The 14,108-nt window shown below is 36.5% G+C and overlaps 1 protein-coding gene across 1 annotated transcript; it reads right to left on the reverse strand.

Annotated features, from left to right (window-relative positions):
- Positions 1-2,919: 2,919 nt before the first annotated feature.
- Positions 2,920-10,234, reverse strand: LUM (lumican). The gene is made up of 3 exons (XM_029205537.1): positions 10,019-10,234; positions 6,734-7,621; positions 2,920-3,744 (listed from the first exon to the last, which is right to left on the reverse strand). The coding sequence occupies exons 2-3, from the start codon at positions 7,599-7,601 to the stop codon at positions 3,590-3,592; spliced, it is 1,023 nt and encodes a 340-aa protein (XP_029061370.1). The 5' UTR covers positions 7,602-7,621; positions 10,019-10,234; the 3' UTR covers positions 2,920-3,589.
- Between the last annotated feature and the right edge of the window lie 3,874 nt (positions 10,235-14,108).

Below are 14,108 nucleotides of genomic sequence, written 5' to 3' on the forward strand. Positions count from 1 at the left end.
TCCCCACGTCCCTGCGCCAAATCAGAGTCAATAGTTAAATCTCCAGTGAATCAATCTTAGTAAAAACTAATAATCCACATGCATCAGTGCTTTAATCCATTCATGGGGTTGTTTATCCAGAAGGAGACAAAATCAGAATCGTTGTTAGTGAGATAGTCAAGAGAAGTTCTTGCTTTAAATTCACCCTGTTTTGACCATTTCCCCTAGGTACCTTCTTGAACATTTAATCAAAGTAAATCCTAAGCCGTCTCTCTTGATGGAGTACCTTTTCTTGGAGAGAAAGGAGCATAGACAGGCAAGAAGTATCTGTGAAGCAACTCTTGAGTTAGTTGGCTGGCAGAAGTGGTACATGTTATCTTCATGAAGTTAGCTTAAATAAATTAGAATACAGGAAAAATAATATTTTTTCTCATGTACGTGTACTGCAAATGACATGCTTCTTTCTATTCTGCTTCCCTAAAGAAAAGGACGTTTCTGCTTTTTAACTGTTTGGGATTTCAATGGCTGGATCACACTAAGTCGGTGTTTTTAAAAATGTGTATTGTTGACCACCAGTATAAGAATCACTTATTCTTACATTCTTTAAAAATGTGGAATCCTATGTTGCATAACTTTTCGGGTCTGTATATCTGGGGTACTGTGTTTGGTAATCTGAATTTAGAAAATCATTTCAACATGCTGATTATACACTTGAAATGTTGGAAAACGTTACCATAGCTGGGGTGGGAGTGGGAGGGATGAGAGAAGAGCAGATAAACAATCTTCAATATCCTTTCCTCCCTAAGGCTGTCACAATGAGTGAAAGAGCAAACAGTATCTTCTCTTCTCCAGCTCTGCCCTGGAGAGATGGGGTCTGGCCACTAGAAAGAGGAGCTGTCCCCAAATAGTATCTAACTAGTGTCTTCCTCAGATGCTTCTGCAAGAAGTGTGACTTTGTGCTTAATTTGGTCCTTGTCAACCAAACATTAACTACAAGGGAAATTGCTGTTTCCAGAATTACATAATATACATGTCACACATCATCCAGTCAGTGCTGTCTTAACTGATAATGGTCCTTTGATGATAGGCCATTTTACCACAAGATAGAGTTCACTAAAAATGTTCTGTTAATGTTTTAATTATACTTGAGAGAGATGATGCCCTTCTTTTAGACACATTTGAGACTATATATACACTCATACAGGGATGAGTATATTTGACTGAACAACATTTGGCTCCAAACATATGCTTTATTGTTAACTAGGTAGGTAGAAGTTATAAATTATATGCCTTACTATTTCCCATTGTATAGAATCATGGATATACTTTTTCTGTATTATAAATTCTAACGTTATGTTACAAATATAGTGGTTCCAATATAAAGTGATATTTTAAATCTCATTTTCTGAAAATTTTATATACATTCAACATTTTCAGTCCTGGGAGTTATCTGCCGTTTTTGCTTACAACCAACTAGTGACTGCTGAGATCTTATAGCTGCTTTTTATTTGATATAATATCATTGCATATAAATCTGTAAAACCAACAGGAATGGAAATAATGACAAATATCCAAGGAAGTTGTGAGATTTAAATACTGTAATATTGTGATTTATAAGAAATATATATTTGGTCATTCAGATGATCAAAATATATTTCTTATATATATATTTGGTCTTTGTCCAAGGTTTCTGGCTCACAACTCCTAAAGCCTTTGGAACTTCCTGAATAAGCGCAATAAGGTGTCTTTTATTATGTTAATGAGGTGATTTTGGAAAGCTCTTAGGTAACCTAAGGATGGGGGGCTTGTTGCCAAGAGATCCAACGCATGATTAGAGTGTCTGAACTTTCAGTCGCTCTCCCTCACCTCCTGGGAGGGCAGAGGTCCTGGAGATTGAGTTCAATTGCCAATGGCCAATGACTGTTTAATCAGTCATGGCTATGAAATGAAGCCTCCATAAAAACCCAAAGGACAAGATTCAGAGAGCTTTCTGATTGGTGAACCTGTGGAGATTTGGGGAGGGTGGCGTGCTTGGAGAGGACATGGAAGCTCAGCACCCTTTCCCCATACCTTGCCTTGCATCTCTTCAATCTGGCTGTTCCTGAGTTGTATCATTTTATTTCATTTATTTATTTTTGGGGGAGTGCTGCTTTGAGACTTAGTTGCGGCAAGCGGGATCTTTCATTGTGACACATGGGCTTCTCTCTAGTTGTGGTGTGCGCGTTTTTTTTCTCTTCTCTAGCTGTGACACGCAGGCTCCAGGGCATGTGGGCTCTGTAGTTTGCGGCACGCAGGCTCTCTAGTTGAGGCGCGTGGGCCCAGCAGTTGTGGCGCGTGGGCTTAGTTGCACAGCAGCATGTGGGAATCTTAGTTCCCCGACCAGGGATCGAACCTGTGTCCCCTGCATTGCAAGGTGGATTCTTCACCACGGGACCACCAAGAAAGTCCCCCGTGAGTTGTATCATTTTATAATAAACGAATAATCTAGTGAGTAAAGAGTTTTCCTGTTCTGTGAGCTGCTCCAGCAAATTCCTCAAGTCCAGGACAGGGTCTTGGGAACCTCTGATGTATAGCTTGTTGGTCAGAAGTGGAGGTAACAATCTGGACTTTCAACTGGCATCTGAAGTGGGGAGGGAGGGCAGTCCTGTAGGACTGAACCCTTAACCTGTACAATCCGACACTATCTCCAGGCACATACTGTCAGAACTGAGTTGAACTGTAGGACACAATTGGGATCTGCACACTTTTAAGTACATATTGTAAGATGTGTTTAAAAACTCTTTACAGGTGGATGCTAGAAGCAGATAATTTAGTTAATTAAAAATTCTATTTAACATAAGTAAAATATTTCAGGCTAGAGATCTTTTTTGAATTCTAATCTATTATTTTATCTATTTTTATAGGAGAGTTATGAATTTCACAAGAAGTCAAACACAGTGATGCCATTTGCTATGTTTTATTTTGCTATTAGCTTGTTAAACATAACATGCAAATAATCAAAAAGAAACATACATATGACTTAGAGTGAAAAATAATTCTAGAAAAGAAAAGTTTCATTAGGTAAATATATATTCCTAACACTAAAAATATTGCTTTGATTGTATGTGGTTTCATGAATTTTGTCTAATTTGCAAGATCATTTGTCTCAAAATTTACCTTCTATTTTTCAGCTAAACAAATTTGAACATTGAGATAATTTGCTTCAAGACAGTAAACATCCATATGCATGTAATCCATGCTTTTTGGCACATTAAGTTAAGGTTTAGAAATTATAAAACTTGGCTGACTTCCACGAAACCAGTAGAAAGCTTTTCACATCATTTGACAGGAGATAGGAAAAAAACCACTAAATTTACAAATAAAGCATTAATTTTATTGTCTATGTGTGTGTGTGTGTGTGTCTGTATTTGTGATGAAACAGGCCTGCCTTTCATCTTTTCTTTTAAAAAAGTAGTAAAATGTTTACAAAACATTTTCCCTCAGAATTTGAAATTTATGGAAGTAATAAACAGCAACAAAAAATGAATACTATAAAAACTGAAACACAAATAAACATAACCATAAACTGCTGTTCCAGGATATATCTCAATATAATTGGAATTAGTAGATATCAGTTAACGGTGATCTCATTTGCTACACGTAGACATTCATACATATCAGGTGGCAGACTGGTTTGGGTGATGCGATTGCCATCCAAACGCAAATGTTTGATCTTGGAGTAGGATAATGGTCCCAGGATCTTACAGAAGCTCTTTACTTCAAACTCTGGAAAATTAAAGAATGAAACACTTCAATCGTTTTTTTTTTCTTTTTAGTACATGGGCTTGAAACCATCATTTTTAAAAACTTTCAAATCTATAATAATATCCAATAAAACTTTTTCCCACTTATTTGATGTACCTTTGAATTTGGAACTACTAAAGGAATATTTCAGACTACCAAATAGCCCAGCAATATTTAGTAAAGAATACTTATGGTAGGTCATAAGATTTAATGAAATGTTTCAAGGAAGAGAACTTATTTAAGTTCTTGATTTAGAAATACTTGCTTATAGAAGGACACTCAGTGAATGTGTCATATTGTCTAAGCTTTAGTTTGAAATATTAAGTCTAGCCTGAGGAAACCTAAAATTGGTGCTGTTATATGAGCAATCTCACCAGTGTAAGTATTCTGGGGTTTTGCCTCTTAAAATAAAAGGGGTTAAATAAATGAACTCTAAACACTTTTCCAACAACCGCACTTCATGACAAAGATTCAAAACTCCAAAGCAAAAACCAAATCATGGAATGTCCACCATCTCAGCTCATGCCCTTTTCTTCTGTGGTCAAAAAGCTGCCACAAATGAACAACTGATTTAATTTTTAATGGACACTAAGAAGGTTACTGGGTAGCATGGTCTGTGTATGTATATAGAAACTGCCTATGGTTGCCCAAGTGTATTTCAGATTAACCTTATCTGGTCCTGTATCGTGTTATTTTCTTTCATTCTTCAACTCTAGCTAACAAAGATTTCAGTGGAAGCCCAAACGCACTGCAGCCCTTTCCTCTAAGATGTTGTCTTAAATAACTCATCTGTCAAATGCCAGGGTTCTTGGTTATGGTATCTGCCTCTGAAGTATGGAACAATGGAAAAAACATGGGTTTAGTTCTATATTAGTTTTTTACCTCTGTCGTTTACCATCTGAGACATTTATCAGATCTTCTTTTTAGATATATCTATCACACTGTGTGGCATGAAGATTACATTAATTAAGGTATGTAAAGCACTTCACACAGTGCTAGCACATACTATGTACTAAATAATTATTGGTGTCCTTTTAATTTTTTCTGTTTTCTAAATTGCTTTACACTAGGAAGATCTGTGACTAGCTTAACGCTTAAAGTTGCAAGTTTGAAATATGACAAATTGTTTTTGGCTGGGTATTTCCTAGTATTGGAAAAACATTAAGGGACTCTTATTACCTTAAGAGAAGGTGGGCAGTTGGTATGCATAATTATTATGCGGCAAGATAAACTAAGTTGAAGACACACATGCAAAGTCACACGGCAAGAATTCCTGAAATATGTAAACCTAAGTGTCAAGGATAAGGAAGGGAGAAAGGTAACTACTCACTTTCAAATGACTATATGAGCTGGGCATTGGGATTTCAGTCTCAGCTAGGCACCGAGCAGCTGCTGGCGTTTCTCGCAGAGTCCATCTGTCCCATCTCCTACATTGGCTCTTCCCTTTTCACTCATACAATGAAAACTGTTTTTTCCACCTTCAAATGCCCCTGCATCTATATCTCTCCCCTTTCTTGTCTCAGAGTAGGAGGTAGTCTTGCTTCTGCAGCTAACCTCCACCCACAAAATCTAATGGATTTCTTCAGCCCTCAAACATCTTACGTCCCATTAGCATTTTGGCCTGTCTGAGTATCCTTCCTCCTGACCACAAATGTTTATAATGTGGGACCATATATTGCCACATAGTGAATTTTGCCCTGGAAACAGCTGTAAGGGTTTAGCTCTGATAGCTTGACTGTGTATTATATGACAAACAAACTTTGCAGACACAAGAAAGAACACATGGCATTGCAGAGTTGGCAATCATGGACTCCTTCATGAGAACACCCCAGCCCTACTAGGAGTTACATGAAACTATTGCAGAATTACAGAACTACGATTGCAGAATTATATTAATAAGGCACACTGAAATTTTTTTTTCAGATGAGTGCCAATATCCTTACCCAGTATGACAAGGGAACCAACTTTTATAATATAAAGATGTTCAATTTCAATAGATTATTTTAAAATTTCAATAGATTATTATAAAATCATTTACTATGTGAATCAGTGTTTCCCACCTGAGTTTTCATTTTAAAAACTTCATCTGTGAATTATAGGTTTTTTTCTTCTTCCAACTTCCATTAAAGAATAAGGTAGGGATTGGTGAATGTCAATTTCCCATATGAATCTTTATAGCTTAAATTGAAAAATGTCCCAGGAGACCAGAAGAGTACATAAGCAGCTCAAGTGGAATAGGTCAAACTCCCACCCAGTAGATAAATGAAAAATAAACTCTGGAAGTAAGAGAAAGGAAGGAGAAACTGTGGGAAAATCAAATGAGGTGAAGGGTTGTGTATAAGAAAAGGGGCTTTGTAATTCTAGTAAAAAATATTCCAAACCCTTATCATATTCCTCCTTAAACTTTCTCACAGTCCTCATAAGAACACCATGAAGACCATACACACCAACCATAACAGTGATAACAGAGATAGATGATGGTCATGATAGCGGAGTAATATGTTGAGTCCCAAGTAAAGATGTCAGAGGAGACCGTGAGTGTACACGGGCTGCTCTGGGGACAAGCAGAGGCTCTGTAAAAGCCTCTGCTGGTTGTGGACTTGTTGATTTCTCCCTCAGCTACATCTTGTCAAGAAATAAATGTAGACACAAATCGAAGTCATGAAGGAGGCAAATAATAAACAGATAAAAATCAAGAGATAACACAGCAGGATTAATTAGCCCAGAGTATTACATTTGAAGAAATGAGTGCTTAAATTCTATGACCTTAATGGTTTCTTATCTGGACACTCCAAAGCAAAGCCAGATATTGGATAAATAACTAAGCTAGAATTCTATATTCTAGAGAAATATTTTGTTGGCATTTTCATTTTTTTAAACTGGAGCCAGATGCAGTACTTGTGTCACACAACTTAGGCATTTAAAACCTTGAGGAAACATCAATCAATCATAGGCACAGCTTTCTACTTACTTTCAAGTTCATTGACCTCCAGGTAATAGTTTTCAAGGTTTTCACTGACAGTCGGTATGTTTTTAAGTTTATTATAGGAGAGGTCCAGCTCCAGCAAGGATGATACATTAAAAGAATTTCCAGGTATTCCACTATCAGCCAGTTCATTATGAGACAAACGCAGATACTGCAATCCATTAAAACGCTTGAAATACTCATCAGGGATGTTGCTGATCTTATTGTTGTCTAAGTAGAGAGTTAGAAGAGACACTGGGAGACCAGAAGGCATTTTGGTCATCTGATTGGAGCTCAAGTCAAGGTATTCAAGTGACTTAAGACCTTTAAAAGCAGCTGAAACAGCATCCTCTTTCAGCTGATTGTGTTGAAGGTGGATAAATGTCAGGTTAACCAGTCCATCAAAGGAGCCAAGCTTCGAGATCTTGTTGTTAGTGAGCTGCAGGTCCACCAGAGATTTGGGAAGTGGGCCCACAGATTCTGTCAGATTGTTGTAATTTATATGCAGCTTCTTCAGTTGCTTCAGTTTAGAGAAAACTTTTCCTTTTATCTTGGAATTTTCTAGAAGGTTATGATCTAGAATGAGCCACTGCAGATCAGTTACATTTTCAAAGGCCTTATCATCAATATGGTCAATCTGGTTATTCCTAAGGTAAAGGTACTTGATTCCAACAGGCACCATTGGCACACTTTTCAATTTCAGCTCATCACAGTACATGGCCGTTGGGTAGCTTTCAGGGCAGTTACATTCTGGTGCACAGTTTGGTGATGATCTCCCATAAATCGATAGGGGGAAATCATAATCCTCATAGTAGTAGCTGCCGCTGGCACAGCCAATTAATGCCAAGAGGAGAGGAAACATACCTAGATTCATTTTGGCAAATGCTTTGAATCCTAAATAAAGTGGAAACATGTATTATTATAAAATAGTATCCTTTCAGGAAAAGTATACTGAGAAGAAAGAAAATGCATTAGCAAATGTGAATTTTATTACTTTATAGTGCTTTTTTTTTTTTACTGCACTAATGATGCCTTGTTAATTTGCATTTGAGGAGTAGGTTAAGGATATATGTTTACAATGGATGGGGAAGTGAACAGATTCCAGGGCAGATTGCATTCACATGCGCCCCCTTCTGGGCGAGCCAGGCCTAACTATCCCAGTCAACCTCTCTAGGTCCTTCCTTAATTAAATATCTTCCTGCAAGAGGTTTCTGGGAGGTGCCCATTAACCACCATGTTAGAACACTGCTTCAGAATACCTTCAAAACCAGAAGAAATGAAAACGAGAAGACAATTGTAAATTGTACCCTCTACCCCACCATTCAACATCATTGAAATGTCTCATTAAGTAGATCCTTACTGAAAACGTGGGCAATCTGTGATGTTGTCTGGAGGAAAGCTGGTCTTCTGTGTGTGTGGAGGGGGTGTGGTGGCAGTCGTGGCACGTTCCTTTAAAAATGTCTTTATGGTTTTTGATTCTGAGGAAGGTGAACAGAAGTCTTGGTGGGGGTGTGTGCATATTATTTCACCTTTTGTTTTAACATTCTATGCTTTTAAGCAAATTACAAAACTGTGTTTGAAAATTAATATTTAGTATATTAGGTTTAGTAAAATTAATGTTTATTCATCAAGGAAATGTCACAAACTCTAAACATTTTTTAAACCTAGAAAGAGATCTAACTGGTAGAGAATGATATTCTTTTCAAAGATTTGAATGAATGTTTTTCTTTCAATCACTCACAATTTGTCTACGTTCTTCATGTCAAAATTTAAGAAGGCAGGGTTTGCTTATCTGGATTTTAGTGTTTTCACTGAATGGAAGTGGGAGAGATGTGGAACTGAGGAAAGTCTGTATTAAACAGTGGCATTAAGAGCCATGTAGGAAAGGATAAATTTGAGAATATAAATTAAAAACAATTTGTAACAGTGATCTTCTCATATGAACTTTTTCTAAGGAGAGCTTCAAAGAAGTACATTTCAATCTCTTGGGGAAGCACCGGGTCAGCAATTTAGGTAAAGGCAAATAGGATATAACAGTTGGGCTTTTGTAGAATGAGGAGTTATAGCTGAGCAATTGGTAACTCTGGGAGGGAAATTGTTAATGTGAAGCAGTATCCACATTCCAATGGATACCATAAAATAAAATCTCTTCCTGTGAGAAACATGGTACAAGCTTTTGGATCTAGGTAGTTTGGGATAAGCAGGATTTTCTACTATCAGGAATTTTAAACATCTTTGCTTTGCTTTAACTTGGAATTATAAAGCACTTTATTTTAGCAGATGAAACACTCAAAAACGTTGTTAGAGTCACTCTTATAACTGAAATAACGTAGCCAGATTCTTTGTAAATTATTCTCTAAGATTATGATGGAGTCATTTAATTTAGTTGACAGGACTTGGCCATGAGATCTATTACATAGTGCTAATGTAATTATAGGATTCTTTACGAGTTACAATCATGTTAATGTTGTAAAGATTTTTCTTACTTCATTAATAAGCTTCCACCTTAGTTTAATTCAGTATACACTAAACTAGACATGGGAACTATAGTGCGAATAGTAATGGAAAATGCTTCCATATTTTTTGGCAGAGTCAAAACAAGGGCTCTGAATTCAAAGAGAATCTGTAACCGTATAATGACTCCACTATGAAGCAAAACCATGCTTTACTGTCCCCCAGTTTTTTCAAATACCTGTGGCTATGAAGAAAATGCTTTTTTTTAAAAAAGTAAATCGTATTTACCAGAATTTCTTTAAAACATGTTCCTGTTTCTTAAGACATACATCCACAATCCAAACCTTTAAAATTAACAAAATAGAAATAAATAATCCTTTAGCTCACATTTTATAACAGCATAAAATGTTTATGGCAAATTATAACAAATTATAACAACATACTTGTGGCAAAATATTTTGATGACTGATTGAAATGGCCCTTCTTTGCTCCAAAATTAGGTTCTAACAATCTTAACATATTTAACTAATTAGCATGAAATAGCAAACATTTTAAATGCCATACTTTTTCACTGTGTCTAATTTTCTCATTCCAACCTTGAAACTTTTTATAACTTCCTTAGCTAAGTAAGGCATTATAGACTGTATAAAATGTATCTCAAATCCATAAATCATGGAAAGTATATTAAGCAAAATGTGAAAGTAAATGCTCAAAACTGTGGATTTGCTGTTGAATAGCAATTGGCAAAGTTGCTCTGGAATTTTTTCTTTTCCTGTTACAATAAACACCGTCCCAAACAGTCAGCATCCCCAGTGCTATAGTTAAAACAGCACTTACCTTACTGTCTCGACACTGCTTTCGTTAATTCCTAAAGCAGATGCTCTGCTTGGTGGACAAGAATCCACCAATATATGCTGTAAACTCTGTCAGGACGGAACTGGCTGCCAGATTCTTAGTGATACAAGAGCTGAGTGGGGGAAACCCAGCCCAGTCACGCCAGTCTCTGAATGGAGTTATGTCATTGTGGGGATCTTGTGGTGTGGCATGCAAACATTCTGCTCTCTAACGAGGTGCAGGTGGACTTGGTGAGCAAGGACAGCCCAGCTCACTCCCTCCTATGGAATAAGAGAGAGATACATGCTGAACCAGCCCCAATACCATAGCTTTTAATCCCAAATTGAGTACTGCTGCAAATGAGGCATCTCCAGTGATAACATTTCTCTTACAAAGCGCTTTACTTCTATAGCTGTGGCAACAAGTAAATGCAATTCTCTCAGCTAACTATCATGTTCATCTAAAGGTCTCATAAATCAACAGAGTAAACCATTTCAGGAAAATGCAAATGAGCAGACTCAGAAGAATTGAATCATTTTTGCTCATTACTCGTGAAATCTATACTGATTTACTTGGACTCAATTTTTAGCCAAGGGGGAAGCTTACATTAGTTTCTAAAATATTTGAATGCTTCATTTGTACTCTGATACAAGTGATAAGCAACAACATTTCCAGTTTACTTATGTTAAACAGACTCGTTTTATGCTCTTCAGGTCTGGAATCAATCAGTAATATTCTGCCTGTTTCTTATTTTGTGGATTTAATTTAGGAATTCATCCAAAACCTTACTTGGGGAGAGTATTCTATGGCTTATTGCCAAAAAACATAAAAGAACATGAAAGAAATAAATGTGTACTAAAAATATCACAAAGTAATTATTTTTCACTCTGTCTTTGCATGCTAGCAATATTTTTTCAAAACTAAAAATTATGCTAAGTTGTAATCTCCTAAAGGCCTGGTTTGGTATATCTTTCCTTATCATTTCCTGATGCATGCTTCTAGAAAATGAGAGATCTACTCAATATCTTGTCTTTTTCATTTTGTGATTGTATCAGCTTTATTTATATGATTTTTTCCCTCCAAAATTTTCATTTCCTCATGTTCATAAGAACTCTTAGAATCAGATACTTTAAGTTGCCACATTGTAAGATTTTTCCCTTTTAAAATAGCTTAAATATGTCACTTTTTAGCTATGAGACCTGTTGAAAGTTATTTAATCTCTGTGGCCACTGATGCATTTGCCTGAAAAATTAAATTAGTGTAAATGTCTCATTTTTGTCAGAGAACTGTTAAAAAAACAAAAGATAATCTTATTGAAAGTAATTCATAGAATGGTAAGGTGATTCATAGCATACCATTTTAAGAAAATTTTAGAAAGGCCTCAGTTTTACAATAGAGGACATGAATAAACTTAGAAGAAATCAAGAAGAGAAAGACAGGGCTTCCCTGGTGGCGCAGGGGTTGAGAGTCCACCTGCCGATGCAGGGGACACGGGTTCGTGCCCCGGTCCGGGAGGGTCCCACATGCCGTGGAGCGGCTGGGCCCGTGAGCCATAGCCGCTGAGCCTGCGCTTCTGGAGCCTGTGCTCCGCAACAGGACAGGCCACAACAGTGAGAGGCCCACGCACTGCAAAAAAAAAAAAAAAAAAAAAAAAAAAGAAGAGAAAGACAAATAGACCAATCACATATAATTAGTAGCTCATTGTAAGAGACAGCGAAAACAATTCTAAGCATTAACCTTGTGTGTCAAATTCTATAATCTGAGATTTTGTGTGTAAAGTTCCAGCTATATATTCCAAGGATTTTTCTTTATGAGCAATAAATGTGTTGTGGTATCTGTAATAAAGTTTAAATGCACTAAGTTGGATTTGCCTCATTGTGAAACTGATATTGTCCACATATACCTTTTTCTATAAAATTAGTTCTGTGAGACCAATAATTGGATAACGTTGCACATTTTAAAGCATATTGCTTGGGCCCACTAGAAAGAAATGAAATTAATATTTATGGTGTATCTACTTTATTCTATGCTTTATTCTCAGAATTTTCACATATTTCTGTTTAAATTTCATGCTTTAAAATCCATATAAATATTATTTTCACATTTTCAAAGAAGTAAAAATGGAGACTCAGAAAGCCTAAATAATTTGCTAAAAGTCACCTAACAACTAAATGGAAGAACAAAGTCATGAGCATCTTCACCCACTGGGAAGAGGGTGGACAGGATGGAGCTGAGACAAGGTAGTTAATCAGTTTAAAATATTTCCTAGGCAATATTATTAGCAGTTTAGAAAAGACTTAAATATAAACCAGCCAATAGTTTTCAAATGGCAAAAAAGTTAGCTAAGCATCATTTCTTTCTTTGTATACCACATGCTCACATTCCCACACATGCCCATGTGCACAGGTTAGAGCTTCTGGGTGAGGTCGGAGCTTTCCATCCTGGTGAATGGAAATCAGGTCCTTTGTGGTAATGGATGTTGGAGATTTCATCAGAATCCATGTTAAAATGATTAAGTTGCCCCCTCAGCCCATCAACTGGATTCCCACTGTTACTTGAGACCAGCAGGATGATGAGGAACATTATGACTGTTTCACCTACCTGGTCTGAATCCAACCTTGGACTTCTCAAAGCCCCCAGGCTCACTGCAACTTGACTGTTCCCTCTGTCATAAGCATTCTGAAAAGTAGGACAGAAAAGTAGTAGTCGGAAAGTAGTAAACAGCCCAGACTTTGTGGAAAGATAGATATAGATTAGAAACTTTCTCAAGCAACCTATCAGGAGTGAAAATGAAAAAAGTATGTAATTTTGATAGCTTTAGTGTCTTCGTCTTTAAAATGGCTGTGATGATTTCTGTAGGAAAATATATGAGCATCAAAGGACACATGTATAAAGCCATTGATGTAGGACTTGGCTTAAAATAAGTGATTAATACATTTAAATGCATAATATTTTATAGCTATTATTAGTTATTATTCATAAAGTCATAGAACCACAGAATTGGGATGAATCTCAGAGATCATCTAATGATGGGTTCTATGAAACCAGTTCCACAAGTTCTGCTGCTGGTCTTTTTTTCTCATATGAAGAGCTAAAGATAATGTGATAAGAGTACTCCATCCAAATGAGTTGCAATATTGTTTTCCTTTTGTGGTGGTTGGATTGCATGCCATGTTCCCCAGAGCTCTGTGTATGCAGTGAGATACAACTGTGCATCTATGAAAGTGAAGTCATCCCAGAGCATAGAATAGGATGAGCTATAATGACAATCCCTGCTAATAGAGGAGAAAGTTCTATTTTTATCATTCTATACATTGAGGTTTCAGACTCAACTCTCTTCTTATTATATGTGACATAAAAGTTGTGTGTTTTGGCATATTTAGAAAATGCAGAGGAAAATAAGACAATAAGAATTTTAGCCCATTTGGAGAATACTTAGAGGGGAAAAATAAAAATATATATTCTAGCCCAGAGATAACTGTCTTTCGGTGATTTTCCTTAGGGTGTGACTATGTACACACACAAACCAACAGACATCGGTTTTCACAAAAATATTACAACATTATGTTTATAGTTTTATAATCTTTTTCACATAACAGTAAGTTGTGGATACTTTTCTATATATATATTATTAACTATTATTCTCTAATGTCATTTTAATTAACTGCATTAAATTCTATTATATAGAGGTACCATAATGTAGTTGTTATTTTTTAATATTACAACGAACACTTCCTTACTTTTATAATTTGCAAAGCACTGTCACATGCAATGGAATTTTATTCTTCACATTGGTTGTACCTAATCTGTCTGTTCTGCTTATCTCAATAGACACATTTTAAATGAAAATGCCATTTTAGTAGGTGGCTTATGTTTTCGAATTAGACAATAAAGGAGTGGATTTGAAGTTTATTTTCTCCCTTCACATCAATCTTTTTACCATTCTTAATTTTAGCATTCCTGTTTTTCTTTCTTTTTTTTTTTTCGGTACGTGGGCCTCTCACTGTTGTGGCCTCTCCCGTTGCGGACCACAGGCTCCGGACGCACAGGCTCAGTGGCCATGGCTCACGGGCCTACCCGCTCCGCGGCATGT

Source organism: Monodon monoceros, unplaced genomic scaffold (assembly GCF_005190385.1).
Source record: "Monodon monoceros isolate NGI ecotype Baffin Bay Population unplaced genomic scaffold, NGI_Narwhal_1 Super_Scaffold_6, whole genome shotgun sequence".
NCBI classification, from domain to species: Eukaryota; Metazoa; Chordata; class Mammalia; order Artiodactyla; family Monodontidae; genus Monodon; species Monodon monoceros.